At 38.7% G+C, this 17,740-nt stretch overlaps 2 protein-coding genes across 4 annotated transcripts; both read right to left on the minus strand.

Moving 5' to 3' along the window:
* Window positions 1-434: 434 nt before the first annotated feature.
* Window positions 435-3,011, minus strand: LOC133812931 (dehydrodolichyl diphosphate synthase 6-like). Its single transcript, XM_062246773.1, has 2 exons — window positions 2,794-3,011; window positions 435-1,610 (listed from the first exon to the last, which is right to left on the minus strand). Exon 2 carries the CDS (start codon window positions 1,593-1,595, stop codon window positions 648-650), a length of 948 nt encoding a protein of 315 aa, XP_062102757.1. The 5' UTR covers window positions 1,596-1,610; window positions 2,794-3,011; the 3' UTR covers window positions 435-647.
* A 5,358-nt stretch (window positions 3,012-8,369) lies between these two features.
* Window positions 8,370-10,468, minus strand: LOC133812933 (dehydrodolichyl diphosphate synthase 6-like). Of its 3 annotated transcripts, none has more exons than XM_062246775.1 (2): window positions 10,426-10,468; window positions 8,370-9,553 (listed from the first exon to the last, which is right to left on the minus strand). In XM_062246775.1, exon 2 carries the CDS (start codon window positions 9,536-9,538, stop codon window positions 8,585-8,587), a length of 954 nt encoding a protein of 317 aa, XP_062102759.1. In that variant the 5' UTR covers window positions 9,539-9,553; window positions 10,426-10,468; the 3' UTR covers window positions 8,370-8,584. The 3 variants fall into 3 exon arrangements, with proteins under 3 accessions (XP_062102759.1, XP_062102761.1, XP_062102760.1); XM_062246777.1 differs by having other exon boundaries at window positions 8,370-9,571; window positions 10,426-10,447; XM_062246776.1 differs by lacking the exon at window positions 10,426-10,468 and adding an exon at window positions 9,669-9,757.
* Window positions 10,469-17,740: the final 7,272 nt, after the last annotated feature.

A 17,740-nucleotide genomic window follows, 5' to 3' on the forward strand; every position in this document is an offset into this window, starting at 1 on the left:
TAAACGTTGGTTGGGGAGATAAATATTTTGTCTCTGTATGAATTTGACTTGTTCAACACAACGTATGCCCTTAGATGTAGAATTTGCGTACCAAAGGGGTTTTGATCAAGACCCCCCATAGTTGGGGTAGGTTAGAATTAAATTGAGTCTTCTTTTTACATTGATTAGTAGTCATAAGGGAGCCGTGAAAGAAAAAATTAGAATTTTTGTTGAAACCTCATTTTCAAAAGCTGCAGCCACCAAGGGACCATTCACAAATATGAGTGGCAAACAACAAAGCCAATCAAAATGGTCCCTTGTGAAAATTACGATTGATTCATTCAAAGGAAACATCCTAAAAGAGCATCAGAACTCAATTGAGTTGACTCATCAAAATGGTCATATTATAGCACTGCAAATGAATATGCTGATAGTAACAGTAGAGTAAGCTAAAAAGAAAAAAAGTAACAAAAAATTGCATAGAGAGTAGTTCAAAGATATAGTTCCATCAATAAATGCAGGCTGTTCAAGTAAAGTTCTATAATTTATACCAAAACTCAGAAAAACCTAGCAAGGAAAGAACACATACAATTTCAGAGAATTTAAGTAAAATTATTTTGTATATCAGTGTATGAGTCCCGTATAAGAAACTAATAAAGTTATGTGTGTTATATCTTTTTCTTGTTCTTCTCCAAATATTGGAAGCTTCGCTGGAAGTTAAGAACTGCCCAAACCAAGTGCCATAAACCCAACTCTGGCCACAGAGCAGAAGGTGAGTACAGTGGACAGTTGGCAGTCTGCCAAAGAAGAAAATTACTAAGACGGGTTTCACCTGAACTTCGAATCACAATGTCCGGATCAGGCGCTACCGCCATGTACATGTGTTTCTCTATATCTACCAACTTTATAGTAGGGAGATTCATTTGCTTCTCACACACTTCAATTCCTTCTATCAAGCCATTGCAAGGTTTAGCTGCATAATCCTTCGGCTTATCTTCGCGCTCTTCAAAATCATGAACAACCAAACCATTTGTCTTCTTATCGCCGTTCACATTGCTTGTTTGAATGTCATACTTTTTGGATTTACAAGATTCTTGAATGGCATGCACGATTTCATCACACGACGTATAGGCCACACAAACCAAAAGACTGGCTTTGTTGTTTTTGGCAGTAGCTTTCATTACTTTCTCAGCAGCAACTCTCACAGGCTCACTCAGCAGTTTCAAATTACCTATAAAATATACTCGAATACCATATTGGTGCACAATACTTTCGTGCTCGAGAAACCCCTCGATCTTTTCCAGCATCAGATCCATTAAATACTGAACTTCTTCAGGGCTTCTCTTGAAATTTTCAATGCTAAAGGCATATACTGTTACATACTTCACTCCCAACTCGTAGCAGTACCCAAGCATGGAGACCAGCGATGAATACCCTGCTTTATGGCCGGCTACTGTGTGCGCGTTCTGCTTCTTGGCGTACCTTCGGTTACCATCCATGATGAAAGCAATGTGTTCAGGCACTGGACCAACAGATATAACCCTGAACAAACATTTCATTGCGAAATTAGTCACTCCTCCATATAGTTGGCCTATCTTTCCACTTATTGTCTCCATAATATGATCTGCAGTCTGCACCCAGAAAGAAAAAAAATGATTATTACACATAGAACCTGATCATGAGAGTTCAGTGGATATGTAAATTTAGAACCATTCAGAAAGAGTAGAATAAGAAATAAGTTACAATAATAATCAAGAAAAAGAATTGGAAACATGGAAAAATGACATTTAATTCTTCATTTTTGTTACTATAATTCCTCAACCACAGTAGCCTAGGGAGGTTTATGTAAATAATACAACACAATTATTTATTTTTATTAATTTTCTATTTAAGCTAGTTGTATCAACTGATTCAGATGGGTTAGAGACATCCTAACCTATGCTATCGTTGAAGCAAAAGTCAAAAGCCAATATGAAAGGCATCAACAAAGACAGGAGCATAGAGGGATTAAGATTTGGAGTGAATGGGTATGTAAATGAGTCAAATCTCAATCAATCAAAGTTGGTAAGAGTGACGAAGTCTCCCACGCAACATACAGTTTTAGACACTTTCATGACTATAAACGGGAAGAATAAAAGACCCTTTGAGGCATTTTCTCAAACATGTGGTTTGCAATAAAATTAAACTATTTAAATCGATCAAATTATCATTTTACACTACCATCTATTGAAGTCTATTTCAGATTCTAATTGAACTGACTGATTGTCTTTTAAAGCTAATTAAAAAGCTTACAACATAATACAAACAACCAAAGAAATCAACAACAACAAAAAACACTTAAGCAAACAAGATGAATCTGTTGAAATAAGGAAGGAAAGCAGAGTATTTGGGTTGATTCATGGAGAGGGAAAAGACAAGAGAATATTCTAACATCATTCATTATTAACACTCAAAAAATAGAAAGGAGAGACATGTCATGTATGCTATAGAGTGCACTGAATAAAGGTATTGTCTTTGGGCAATGATTGTGAGTTTGACTCTCTGGTAGTCACTGAAACTCAATCATAACAATGAATCAACCAATCTAAATAAATAAATAAAAGGGAACATTTCATTCTCTGATCCAAATTGATGAGGAATTCCATACCATAGTGAGAGATTCATATATATATAATAAAAAATTGATGCATAAAAGTAACTTGCTTACAGATGATGAGATTGAGATGGGATGATTGAGAAAAAGGGAAAAGAAGGAAACTTGGGAATAGCAAAGAGAAAGAATATGCAGTTAGGCCTGAAAAAGAAAATACCCACCTCAAAATTGAAGCACCATGGATATGGAGGGAGAAGGGTCAATGAGCACCAATATTCATCAATGGCTGGCTATTGGTTTGGTAGTACCATACTAGTATAGTAGTAGAGTAGAATCGTCTCCCAATACCAGTACCAACTCTCTCTCTCTCTCTCTCTCTAATAATCCAATTCAATCAAATCTGAGGTGAGAGAGAGATTTATAGCATTTAATTAGCGGGAATCAACAAACCAAAGATTCCTTTCTTCAGTATCAGAATACACGTGCTTCAAATTTATAATATTCAGATTTTTTGAGATGTAGTAGTGTAAAGCCCACGTTTCTTTCCTATGAAGATAACTGTCATTACAAATTAACACGAGTCTTCTCAAAGAGATCACCTGTTATAATATTATTTTAGGTCAAGCACTTTTCAGAGAAAACTTCTCAAGAGTTCACCTATTATAAGATTGTTCCAGGTCAAGCACGCTTAACTTTGGAGTTCTCAAGTGATGGGCTACCGAAAAGAAGATGCATCTTGTTGGTATAAGTAGTACCCATCAATCAATTTAAGTCATCTTCAAGTGTGTAGCTTCATACTTACATAGTCTTAGAATCATCACATTTGACCTTCCCCAAACAATGTAGGATTGCCCAGCTTTAACCAGTTTTTTCCCCCACAGATTCACTGTCACAATTACCATAAGGCTAATCAATGATCACTTTTTAATGTTTTTAAAAAAAAATTATATTTTTCATTATCAAATTTAGAAAAAATGATATTTGACAACTTAAGTTACTAAAAACATCAACTTTTAATAAGAGTTTTGTTATAAGACACTTTTGTAGTGTTCAATCTTACCTTGCATTAATTTGTGTAATTTAGTATCGGATCTAATATTAAATTACACCAATAATGATATGTTGTGTCACATAATGTTGGATAAAATATGTGATCTTTAGCAATTCAACTTTAATAATCCTCAATTTTTTGAAGTTATACATTTTTTGACTCCATGTTTAGACTTATTACTTGTTTGGATCCTGAATTTTGATAAATTTGTTTTTGAAGCCTATATTTTGTAAAATTGTTTAAATAGATCCTTAAAACCGATTTTGGTCAAAGTTTTTACAATTCAAAACAAAATCACAATAATTCTGCCTAACAATTATGTTGTCGTATTTATTTTTTTTTCTTCATCAAAATTGAGTTTATGAGTCTATATTTGAATCATTTTACAAAAATATATGGTCTAAAAGGTTATTTGTCAAAACATAAGTCCAAACAGATAATGAGAGAAACACATGGTCATATAAACATTTTAAAATATAATGTATATATATACTAAGTACAAGCAACATGCAATTCAAGTTTGCTTAATTTTATTTTAAAAAATTATGAATTATTTTTAATAATTTTTTATGATTTTCATGTAAAATTTAATTAAATAAACAATATTATATAGAAAAAATGATATAAACATATAAAAAGAAAAATTAAGCAAAAGCACTATGTCTATGTTTTTTTTTTAAATTTTTAGATCACAAACTACCATATTTAAGATACATAGAAGATAAATATTATTTTAATTTTTTATATATGTAGTTATATGGTCCTAATATTTGTACACACCACACGCATATAATGTATTTATAATATTTGTTGTTATTTAATATAAATGTATATATATTTATATTAGTTAGATTAAGTAATGAAAAAGATCACATGTTTTCTTTTTAAATATAAAGATAAAATTTTGAATAAAATTTAAGATAAAAAGAGCCATACCGGTAGGGCTCTTTTGTATTTCTAACCCATAAATAATTTTTGGCACGATTTTTTTTATGATTATATATATTGTAGTTAGTTAGAGCAACCTGCAAATATTCAGAAAATTTTAAATAATTTACAATCCCGAAAACTATGTTTAAACGTGCTATTTTCCACGCGCATAAAAAAATTAGTCACACGTGCAACAACTTGTTTTTAAACTAATTTTCGGCACTATAAATTATTTGAAATTTTCTGAAAATTTACAAGATGCTCTAAATAACTACAATATACACGGTCATAAAAAAATCGCAGTGAAAACTATTCACGGGTTGAAAACATAAAAAAATTCCACCGATAAGACTCTTTTTGAAGCCCACACCAAAAATATTTCCATTATAAAGATGATATTTCATAAATTTAAATTTATATTAATATAATTATTAAATATTTAGTTTAGTGTTAAATATTATTTTAATAATGATATTTTATAATATTTGAATTTAATACTCAATTTTTATTTTTTACAGTAATTGTCTAGTTATGAAAATGTTATATTTTTATATCCAAATTTTATGTTTTGTTGTAAATATATCTATTTTTTTTTAAATGTTGTACTTTTTAATAATAATCATATTTATTAATAATAATCATAAACATCAGCAGCCCTCTCGGCCAAGCCTAGAAGCAGACTGAGGAAACTCATATTATAATGATTTTAGTTATTAATTAAACACCCAAAAGTCAACTAAAAGAATTAGATTTAAACTATTATTATTATTATTATATGCAAGTCGGCACGTGGAGACAAAAACAGAAATAGAAAAAAAGGATAATAATGGCATTAATACAAAAGATTAGATGATTTTTTTTTTCATGTAAAAGGGTATATCAATGCTTAGTATATAATATGGGGAGAAGGTCAAACTGTTTTTTACTCATTTTTTATTATTTTTTTGTTATGACAGTATATATTGTAGATATTTAGAGTATTTAACAAATATTTTAAAAAATTTCGAATAATTTACTGTCTCGAAAATAAGGTTTAAGTATGTTACTTTTCACGTGCATAAAAAAAAACAGTCACGCGTGCAATAAACTATTGAAACATTGTTTTTAGCACTATAAATTATTCGAAATTTTATGAAAATTTGCAAAATACTCTAAATAACTACAATGTATACGGTCATAACAAAAATCGCTGAAAATACATCCCGAGCCAAAAACATCAGGAATGCACCGATGTGCTTCTTTTAGGGGGTGCACTGAGAATTTCTCATAAATATAAATGTAAAAATAAAAGAAAGAAATATGATTGTTGATAATTAATTTGAGGGCATAAATGATGATATTATGACCACATATATATTAATATTAATAGAAACAAAAACGATAACGATGTTGATGTTGTTGACGATGATATGTGACTAATGAATAAGATGTAAGCATTAAATAAGGCCTCAAAAGTATTATCATTTGCCCCTAATTACTAAAAGATTATTAGTCTATATAATGAATAAGATCTTAATGAAAGAGGCCAACGATTTAATAAGACTAGTGTAGTAGTGGATGAGTTTTTCTTACTTAGTCCTTCATATTTATGTTGTTGATGATAACAATAATAATAATAATAATAATAATGCCTTAATGGTCAACAAGATTGACCACATCTTAGTACTCATATCATTAAACCAAATCAAAATTTCAAGGATTAGTTAATAGTGCAATAATCTCAGTCCATAAGTAACCATTTATTTGTAAGATTAGCATAGCATTAGCCTTAGCCCCCCCTTTTCTTCTCTTATTCAACCCAATTACATCAGATCTCAGAGAGTGTTTGTTTTGAATAGTTGAGTTGTTTTGGAAAGCAGAGAGAGACTGTTGGAACTTATCTATGTAAGTGTGAATTGTTAAAAAAAATGTGCTTTAATGTCTTCCTAGAGGAAGAGTCTCATATTGCTTTAGAATTCTCATTTGTAAGGGTATATAAATAGTCGACTTGAGCATTGGGCTTGTGCCCCAAGGGGTACCCACTTTTGTGGAAGAGGGAGGAGTCACACAAAGGCTCACCTGACCACCCCACGCGCGCCGCTACCGACCGACCGACCCGAGCTGGCTGGTTGGTGTGGTGTGCACTTTATTATTTTTTGAAAAAAAAAATTATTAAATATTATTTTATTTAATAAAACGTTCTTTTTCCCGTTAAAAAGATCCACCTTTTCTTTAAAAATAGGGCGATTACTTTAAGAAAGAAAATACTCTCAATTTTTTCGATTAAAACAAAAATTCCGAGCAGTAGCATTCTTCAGGCTTCAGGGTGTGGTAAACGATGGTTCTCTACAGTGCAGTGATTGACTGGGCTGTTTTATCCTATGGACGACGGGGTTGATAGTCTGCTTGCACAAATTCTAGGCAGTGTCGCGAACTTAAAGAGAGCGACCTAGTCCGCAACTCAACCCAGATTATTATTCGATAATTTCGTTCCTTTTTATTTCTGCAGCAACTATTTCAACAGGGACATAGGATGGAAGTAATATTAAACTCTTGTGTACAAAATGGTTCACTTTACCCTTAAAATACATGTGAGACCCACATAGATTATTAACTTTACCCCTTAAAATTTGAACCAAACATAAAAAGAATTTTAGATTCTCATTCCCACCTTTACTTTACCCCGTACCAAACACCTCCTAAATGTATTCATTTGTCTTTACAAACCAATTCACAAAGTCAGAACCAGAACCAATGGTCCCTGCCCTGCCACTTAACAAAAACTTCAATGAATCTAAAACAATTTCTACCCAAACAATGACTCTTCAATAGGGAGATGAGCAGAACCAGAAGAAGAATGTCTAGAGCTACCTTTGTTGGATTTCTTTGCTTTTTCTTTCATTGCTTCTATCTTCTCCTGTGAATCCAAAACATCTTTCTTCGAAAAGCGGTTTTTAGGATTTTGTTCTAGGCGTTTTAAAGTGAGTTGTGCTGCTTGGAATGCTGGCTTGAGGAAGTAAGTACTGGCCCTCCATCCGCACATCCATGATGGTATTCAACTTTCGTCTTGAAGACAGACAATGATAAAAAAGCATCAAACTGAATTGAGTTGAATGATCAAAATGGTCATAATATTACCCCTGGACTCTATCAGACCCTGCAGTGAAAAACAAGTACATTGGTAGCTGGAAATAACACAAGGTTTGCTGAGATAGTACATACATACCTCTTACTTTCAGCCATTGGTTGAAGCAGAATATTGACTACATCAGAATTTTCACCAGAAACTTCAGTGGAATTTCCTAAACCAGATTATTGATGTACTTGGTTATCATAGTGTTACCATCATAGATAAAGAAGTTGAAAAGGGTATGTTGTAATTGGCTTGTTGTACTAGACGTGACACTTCTTTCTCGATCTTCAAAACTGAGACTTTACCAGCAGTGTCTCTAAGTAGAGTAAATGGACTTTGCTACAGAACAGTGAAAGAGGTAATCTCTTGTTGGAGATGGTGCAGTACTTTGAGATAATGCCTTGTTTTCAATGTCCCAAACCTATGATTTTCCTTGTATAAACCAACTTACAAAAATAACATGGTATATAAACTGTCCAAAGTGCAAATGAAAGACTTGCCTCAGTGCAGTTCTTCAAGTTACATGAAAGAACTGATTATGCAAAAACATAATCCTCCTCATCACCATCAAATGTCTTCAAGGTACTGGACACCACACTAATACAATCGTGAGGTCCACTTGATAATTTAAACAAAACAGTACAGTGAAAATTTACACAGCACATGCACGTATAGTAAGCTAAACAAACTGCTTAGAGAGTAGATCAAAGATAATTCCATTAATAGTCTAGGTCATACATTGGAGGCTTAGAGCCTGGTTAAGTAAGTTTTATAATTTATTCCCAAATTCACAAAAAAACTAGCAAGGAATGAACACATGCAGTTTCACGGAATTCAAGTAAATTATTTTGCATATCAAGGTATGAGTACCGTATAAGAAACCAATAAAGTAGTGTGTGTTTGTGTGTGTGTGTGTGTGTTATATCTTTTTCTTGTTCTTCTCCAAATATTGGTAGCTTCGCTGGAAGTTAAGAACTGCCCAAACCAAGTGCAATAAACCCAACTCTGGCCACAGAGCAGCAGGTGAGTACAGTGGACAGTTGGCAGTCTGCCAAAGAAGGAAATTACTCAGACGGTTTTCACCTGAACTTCTTATCACAATGTCTGGATCAGGCGCTACAGCCATGTACATGTGCTTTTCTATATCCACCAACTTTATAGTAGGAATATTCATTTGCTTCTCACACACTTCATTGCAAGGCTCAGCTGCATCATCCCTCGGCTTATCTTCATGTTCTTCAAGCTCATGAACAACTAAACCATTCATCTTCTTATAGTCTCCAACTCCTTCACTCCCATCAACACTGTCCTTGCTTGTTTGAATTTCACATTTTTTGGATTTGCAGGATTCTTGAATGGCATGCACGACTTCATCACATGACGTATAAGCCACACAAAACAAAAGACTGCCTTTGTTGTTTTTGGCAGTAGCTTTCATCAATTTCTCAGCAGAAACTCTCACAGGCTCACTCAGCAGTTTCAAGTTACCAATTAAGTATACTCGAATACCATATCGGTGTACAATGCTTTCATGTTCCAGAAACCTCTCAAACTTTTCCTGAAACAGATCCATTAAATTCTCAACTTCTTCAGGGCTTCTCTTGAAGTTGTCAATGCTAAAGGCATATACTGTTACATACTTCACTCCCAACTCATAGCAGTACCCAAGCATGGTGATCAGCGATGAATACCCTGCTTTATGGCCAGCTATTGTGTGCTCGTTCAGCTTCTTGGCGTGCCTTCGGTTACCATCCATGACGAAGGCGATGTGTTCAGGCACTGGACCAACAGATATAAGCCTGAACAAACATTTCACTACAAATATAGCCAGTCCTTTCAATAGTTGGCCTATCATTCCACTCATTGTCTCCATAATATGATCTGCAGTCTGCACCCAGAAAGAAAACTGAGATTATTATTATTATCATGTACCTGATCATGAGAGTTGAGTGGATATGTAGATTTAGAACCATTTAGAAACAGTACAATAAGAAATAAGTTACAATGATGAGCAGGAAAAAGAATTGGAGACATGGAAATGTAACGTTTAGTTCTTCATTTTTGTTACTCGAGTTTCTTTCTCAGCCACAACAGCATAGGGTAGGGAGGTTTATGTAAGTAATACAACACAACTATTTATTTTTATTAATTTTGCATTTAAGTTTGTTGTATTAGCTGTAGCTGACTAAGGAAAAGTCAAAGGCCTAAATTCAATGGCATCAACTAGGACAGTAGCACAGAGGGATCAAGATTTGGAGTGAATGGGTTTGTAAATGAGCCAAACCTCAATCAATCAAGTTGGTAAGAGTGACCAAGCCTCCCCCTGCAGTTTTAGTCACTTTCATGGCTATGAAAGAAAAAGACCCTTTAACGTATTTTCTCAAACAAATTGTTTGCAATCATATTACATTACATCTAAGAGAATGAAGAGTAGGAGGATGAATGAGATTGAGAAGAGAGTGTTTTGTTGTGAAAGAAAGGAACAAAATTTAATTGAATACTAAAATGTTTCCTAACATCATTAATTATTAACACTCAAAAAATAGAAAAAGGAATACATGCAATATTGTATTCTATAGAGTGCTGTGAATATGGTAGTGAAATAAATAAAGGTGGTGTCTTTGGGCAATGTGAGTTTGACTGTGTGGTAGTCACTGAAACCTAATCATAACAATGAATCAACTAATTCAAATAAATAAATGAAATCCAAACCAAAGTGAAAGATTTATATAAAGAAACTGATGCATAAAACTAACTTACAGATGATGATATGAGATGAGTTTGCTGAGAAAAAGGAAAAGAAGGAAACTTGGGAATAGCAAAGGAAGAATATGCATATATATATATATAGAAAAGACCCAGCTGAACTCGAAGGTGAAGCACCGTGGATATGGAGGGCGAAAGGTCAATCAGCATCAATATTCATTAATGGCTATTAGTAGAGTCCTACACCAATACCAACTTTATCATTAGAATAATTACTTAAGAATAAAAATATGAGAGGTAGAATAGTTTTTGGCAACATTTTTTTTTTATGAACGTGTATATTGTAGTTGTTTAGATAATTCTGCAAATTTTCAGAAAATTTTGAATGGTTTACAGTACCGAAAACTAGTTTCATACATATTACTTTCCACGCGCATAAAAAAAATTAGTCACGCGTGCAACAACATATTTGAACTTAATTTTTGGTACTGTAAATTATTCCTAATTTTCTGAAAATTTGGAGGATGCTCCGAATAGCTACAATATACATAGTCAGCAAAAAAAAATCGTGCTAAAAACTGTTCACGGGTCGAGAACACTGAGAACCACACCGATAGGGCTTAAAGTGAAGACCCTATAGGAGAATTGTCCTATGGTAGTGATTATTTAATTACTATCTATTGTTATTTTTAGTATTTTTGGTGTATGTATAAGTTGTAAGTCTATTTTTTTTACATGATAGTGTATAATATAGTTACAGGAGAAGTCTCACAAATTTTCAGGAAATTCTGTATAATTTAGGATGCCGAAATCAAGATTTAAAAAGTCTATTGCACGCATGTATAAATATTGAAATAAGCACACGTGCAACAAACTATTTGAAACTTGATTCGGCATTCTAAATTATTAAGAATTTCCTGAAAAATTTGTGTGAGGTCCCTCGTAACTACTATAAATACTAGTATATTCCATCACAATGACTACCATTGTAGTAAAGAATCTATTACATGATAATTGGGTGAATTTTTGGTATAATAAATACGTTCTATGGTACCAGAATTTAATTATTGTAGGTTAATAATGTTATACGTTATATAGTATCAAATGTCAACTATTGTAGGCTAAATAATAAATGTTATAATAAATGTTGACGCGGTTCTTCGCCAACAGGAAATTAAGAGAAGAAGAGAAGGGGATTAGTGCTAAATGCGAACCGTAACAGATATAAGATCTTAGAGAGTGAAATAGGTGACTCAAGACACGTTTTTAAGTGGTTCAAAGGTTAAAATCCTTCTACTCCACTAGTCAATATTATTCATATATTCTGGGTATTTGGTTACAAAATATATCTCTCCAGAGACCCTTTTTTTCCCAACCCTTATCAACTCCCAGGGTCTCCATATTTATAGGAGAGGACACCTGGAAGTTGGTAAGGAGGTCATCCCGTGACCTTCCTATTTGTCATATCAACTCTGGGACATTCATGATTAATTTCTAAACCTGACACATAAGTATGGTCAAATCGATAGATAAGGAGATAATGGGCCGCACGGCCCAACACAGCCGTGGGTGTCTGAACACGCACGTTCTTGCAGCGTGTCCGAGAAGTCAGGGAGATATCGGACACGTGATGTCAGATATATGCACGTTTATCTTGCGTGTGTTGACTTTACAAGAGGTCATGGCCTCCATATCTAGCTCGTACCACGAGCTGTGCATCTGACCCGACCTTCGGCCTTTCGATTCCTTGCTCCAGTCTTAGGAGTCTTGGCGAGTCCTTGAGGATTCCTCGAGCTAAGGAGGGGCGACCTCAAGACAGGAGCTCCGACCTGGGGGAAGTTTATGGACTAACCATGATTAGTCCGAAGCTCGGCCTGCTAATCAGCCCGTGGGAAAACCAGGGCGTACATCTGCCCCCCAAGCTCCTGCTCGTGGTATATGATGTCATATATAAGACCACAGTAGGGGCTTTTAGACTTCCCCACAACTCTTCGCATTCCACTCTCTACGCAGGCGCCTGACACGTGGCACATCGTGGGTGGTGACGGTACGTCTTACGAGAACCGCATTTAATGGCCTAGCCTATGCCCAGCCGTCGTTTCGTATTTCGAGTGGAAGGCCTCGGATCCCTCATCAGGGCTATCCAAGAGGCTTCTACACGTGATCCTTCACGTATATAAAAAGGGGGTGGCCACCCTACGCACGGGCCACCCTTTCATTCGAAATTTTTCAAACCTCTTTTCCTCTTTCCTCTCCATATTCCAGAAGAACGGAACCTTTGACTCTGTTGCTGCCATTTTCATCGTTCAAGAAGCTCAGGCGCACGGATTTCGCCGAAGCTTTGGAAGCTACTACACCGACGAAGCTCCTATCAACGCAACACTCTCGTCCATCTCCCAGTCATACACAGTAAGTTTCCTGACCCTACGTACTTTGAAAACATGCTACTGTAGCTTAGGTAAAAAAAATTTTACTGTAGCCGCATGCAAGGGTTTTCTGGGTTTTGTGGATATGGAGGGTGACAGCCCTTTTTAGGTTAGGGTATATTCGTTGTAGGAAATCGCTTTAGAGTAAGGGTTGCAGGATACTTTTTCTGGGGAAAATTTCTGGGTAGGAGCTTTGGGAATTTTGGGTGCAAAACCGGGTAGCTTAGGGAACACGCCTCATAAGCGGTTTTGTAATTTTCTGCCTATTGAAACTTTCACCCCAAGGCAAATTCTATTATGAACCCCCTGACACGCGAATTCCGAGTAATCTGGGATCTGTTGGGAGTATACGCGCGTGTTCACTGAACCGCGTGGTTCCACTCTCCACGAGCTGGGCTTACCTTAGCTCGTGCAAATAATGATTGCTTCTTCCTCCTGCTTGGGTCGCTTTTTCTAAAGTGTTTTCTTTTGTTCGCTAGGCGACCAGATGGCTCCAAAAAAGAACCTCAGAAGAACGTTGGAAGCTCGGCCTCCCAGCAGGAAAAAGGAAAGGCGGTGATGCCTAGCTCCCCGATCCCCCGTTTCGGGCCGGCTGTGGAGAAGGAGGTCGAGGTGGCTCCAGACGCATTCTTCGAGGCGGAGAGAATCGTCTCAAAGATAACCGATCAGACAAAGATCAAAAAACTCTTCCTCACTCACAACATCGCGCTGGGGAAAACCTCCGTTATTGCCCGACCTGCCTCGGATGGCGAGCGGAGCTGCGCGCTGCTCGATGAATCGTTCGCGGCCTGAAGCGGTGAGCACTTCAAGGCAGGGGCCTTCCTTCCCCTGGATCAGTACTTCGCTGATTTCCTGAACTACGTGGGGTTGGCCCCATTTCAGCTCCCCCACAATTCCTACCGTCTGCTGGTAGGGTTGAGGTACTTATTCAAGAAGCATGAGTGGGAGGTCCCCACTCCTGCTGATATTTTATATTTCTTTTGCCTCAAAGCCAGTCCGGACCAGCAGGGGCGAGGTGACGAGTTTTACTATTTAACCCGTTTTCCCAATACGGCGGCGGTCATCGAGCTGCCCAGCCACCCTAACGATTTCAAGGACCAGTTCTTCATGTCAACTGGGTTCCGGAACTGCGAGCACCACTACTTTAATCGTCCTCGTAAGTGATCCCTGACCTTAGCTCGCCTTTTAAGTGTTATTTTATTTTAACTCCTCCCGTATTCCACTCTGATTCCAGCTAATCTTGCAGCCATCTACGCGAGGACCGAAAAGTCTGTGACCCTCGGGGGCCAATATGAAACACTGGCGGGCTTGCCCCCCAGTGAGAAGGACTATCGCGTGCTCGTGACGGACGAGACGATGGTGTTCTGCAAACTGATTTTTCCGAATCAAACCCTGAACCTAAAGAGGCCCCAGGGGCCGCCCCCAGCCCGCGACAACAGACCTGTCATCGTGGAGGAGGTCGCGGGCGAGGAAGACGAGGAGGACGAGGCAGCTGAAGTTCCGCTCGTGAGAAACAGGAAGAGGACCTTGGAGGTCGCCCAGAGGATGGGCGAGGAGAGGATCCAATCCGGAGCAGCCGCAGGTCCTTCTGGCCAAGGTAACCCTTACTTGTTTAAGAGTCTAGATAGGGCCACTGCAGACCCCCGGCTGGTTAGGTTCAATCCTAGGCAGATCGTTCATCGTCACCGAAGAGATCCGGACCTGAACACACTCCTGCTCCATTGTGTTGACTGGCTCATCCTGGATCACCAAGAGAGTCGGCCTAGGGGTACCGTAGTAGTAGATAACACCCTAGCTTTTAGGTCGATCCTATTCGAGGAGTATAGGACCAACCTACGCACATGGCCATCACTCCAGAGGGGTATCTATGCTCCGGGGCTTAGACAGTATGTAGAAGAATCTAGTCCTGAGTCAGAACCGGACCTAGAACCTGCGCCAGTTCGTGAAATAATCGTCTTAGGTTCTTCCAGCTCGGGGGTAGGGCTCCCTTAGTATTCATATACTTTTTTAGCTTTAACCCTTTGTCTTTATCTCTGTATGATTGCTAACTTGTAATAACCATGTTTTTTGTTTGACAGAAGAGATGTCTCAGCCCGAGGATAGCTTGCGGGGCGTAGTCTTCGGGGGGAACCCCCCAGCCGGGCCAAGACAGAAAAGGCTCCGGGGTTCCAAGAGTTCTGCTGGGGTCTCCACTAAATCTCCGGCAAAGGAGAAGGAGAAAACCCCGTCAGCCCAGGTCGTGGGGGCGATCCTTCCTGCTGCCGGAGCATGACAAATGCCTCCACCGCCTCAGCGAGTTCCGCCTGCCACCCAGGACGTAGGAATGGAGATCGGGACTCCGGCTGTGGCGGCCTCCGATGTACGCATCCCGGTCAATCCCCAGGACCTGGAGAAGATCCCAGAGGCCTTCCGGGGAACGGTGTACGAATCGGCGAACTACGCCGTTAGCCATATCTACAAGTTCACCGAGAAGGAACTCCGGACTATTGAGACGATGAGCCCGGTTGACGTTATGGACTCTTCAATGAGCATGACCCTAACGGTAAGCTGCCCTACCCTTTTAATGCTTTTACCATTACACTCTGCCTTATTTTTCCTCTGAGCCACCTTACCTTTCTTTTCTCACAGGGTGTCGTCGCACTTCACCGGAGCATCATCAGGGCCAGGACTCAGCTCGATGACATGAGGACTGAGCACCAGGCCACCCTTCAGGAGGTTAAGTCGACTAAGGATGCTTTGGCGACCTTGAAGGTCGAGTTGGAGAAGACCCAGGTCGACTTGAAGAAGACCCGCCTGAAGGTCCAAGAGCTCGAGACCTCCCTTGCGACCTCGCAAGCAGACCTCGAGGCAGCGAAGACTGAGATCCAGGCCGCCCAGGCCGCCCTGGAGGCCGAACGGACCATCTCGGAGCAGTCCATGCAGGATCTGTTCTATCACTGTTGGGCCTACAATCCGGAGGCTAACTTCTCTTTCATGCCACCGGATCTCTGGGCGCGCTTGCTGGTGAAGTTCCAAGCTCGCCTCGATAGAGAGGCGCCGCCTTCGGAGACTGGGGAAGCCTCTAGTGCGGCGGAGCAGGGTGAAACGGCGACCTCCAAAGGGCCAACTGCCGGAGCTTAGGGCGCTTTTTCTTATATATTTTGAACTATTTTATTTTGATTTTGTAACATTTGCATGAGGTGTCTTTACCTCGAGACAATTTGCCTTACACTTTTAACTTATATTTTTTCATGCTTTTGGCTACAATATATATCTTTTTGATAAAATTAGTTCGTGTTAACCGCTATTTATATCTCGAGCTCTTTGAAAAGAACAGCGAACGATAAATAGATTTATATCAACGTCTAAGTTTTATGACCCAGTTAAAACCAGGAGCTTATTTAGAAAACCTAGTTCGTGTTAACTTTTATCCATATCTCAAGCTCTTTACGAAGAACAAGGAGAAATAGATTTAAATCAACTTCTAAGTTTTATGACCCAGTTAAAACCAGAAGCTTATTTAGAAAACTTAGTTCGTGTTAACTCTTATCCGTATCTCGAGCTCTTTTAGAAGAACAACGAAACATGGATTTAAATCAACTTCTAAGTTTTACGACCCAGTTAAAACCAGGAGCTTATTTAGAAAACTTAGTTCGTGTTAACTCTTATCCGTATCTCGAGCTCTTTTAGAAGAACAACGAAACATGGATTTAAATCAACTTCTAAGTTTTACGACCCGGTTAAAACTAGGATGGGACTTAGTCAGCGTTGACCCTTATCCGTATCTCGAGCTCTTTTAAGTAGAGCAACGATCCATAGATAAGGATCAACATCTAAGTCGTTAAGGAGACCTGGTTATATCAAGGTACCATATGCCCCTCAAGTAACTGGGAAAAGGTCTTTCGTGGTTACTTTAAGATTACACTTGCTAAAATGCGTAAAAGCTAATTTTTATTAATACATAAAAAGTGGCCTTTCAGGCCTTACAAGTGGATCATTGATAATATCTCTTTAAGTGGACGGCGTTCCAAGTTCGCGGGACCGCCCCTCCATCAAGTCGAGCTAGCTTATAAGTTCCCTCCTTGATGACTTCGATGACCTGGTATGGTCCTTCCCAGTTTGGGCCCAAAACTCCATCTTTGGGATCTTTCCCGGTCAGGAAAACTCTTCTTAGGACCAAGTCGCCAACGCTAAAGGCGCGTTTTCTGACTTTAGAGTTGAAGTAGCAAGTGATCTTCTGTTGATAATGGGCGAGCTGGAGTTGCGAATCCTCCTACCTTTCGTCAACCAGATCGAGGGAATGGCATAGGAGCTCATAGTTCCAATCCTGGTCGTAAGACTGGACTCTATGTGACAGAACCTTAACTTCCACGGGGAGGACTGCTTCACTCCCGAAGGTTAGGGAGAAAGGAGTGTGACCCGTAGGAGTGCGATGTGAGGTCCGGTATGCCCATAGGACCTGAGGGAGCTATTCCGGCCAGAACCCCTTTGCTTCATCTAATCTTTTCTTGAGGCTCGCCTTTAGAGTCTTGTTGACAGCCTCGACCTGGCCGTTTGCCTGAGGATACGCCACGGAGGAGAAGCTTTTCACAATTCCGTTTCTTTCACAAAACTCGGTGAACAGGTCGCTGTCGAACTGAGTGCCGTTATCGGAGACGATCTTCTTGGGCAGGCCGAAGCGACAGATGATGCTTTTAATCACGAAGTCAAGCACCTTTTTAGACGTGATTGTTGCCAATGGTTCTGCCTCAGCCCATTTGGTAAAGTAGTCAATGGCTACCACGGCATAACGGACCCCGCCCTTTCCAGTGGGCAGGGCGCCCACTAAGTCTATTCCCCAAACGGCAAACGGCCAAGGGGCCGAGATCATTCTCAGCTCGACTGGAGGAGCTCGAGCAACTGCAGCAAATCGCTGGCACTTGTCGCACTTCTTCACGTATGAGATCGCGTCTTTGGACAGAGTT

The sequence above is a fragment of the Humulus lupulus genome, chromosome 1 (assembly GCF_963169125.1).
Source record: "Humulus lupulus chromosome 1, drHumLupu1.1, whole genome shotgun sequence".
Taxonomy (NCBI): domain Eukaryota; kingdom Viridiplantae; phylum Streptophyta; class Magnoliopsida; order Rosales; family Cannabaceae; genus Humulus; species Humulus lupulus.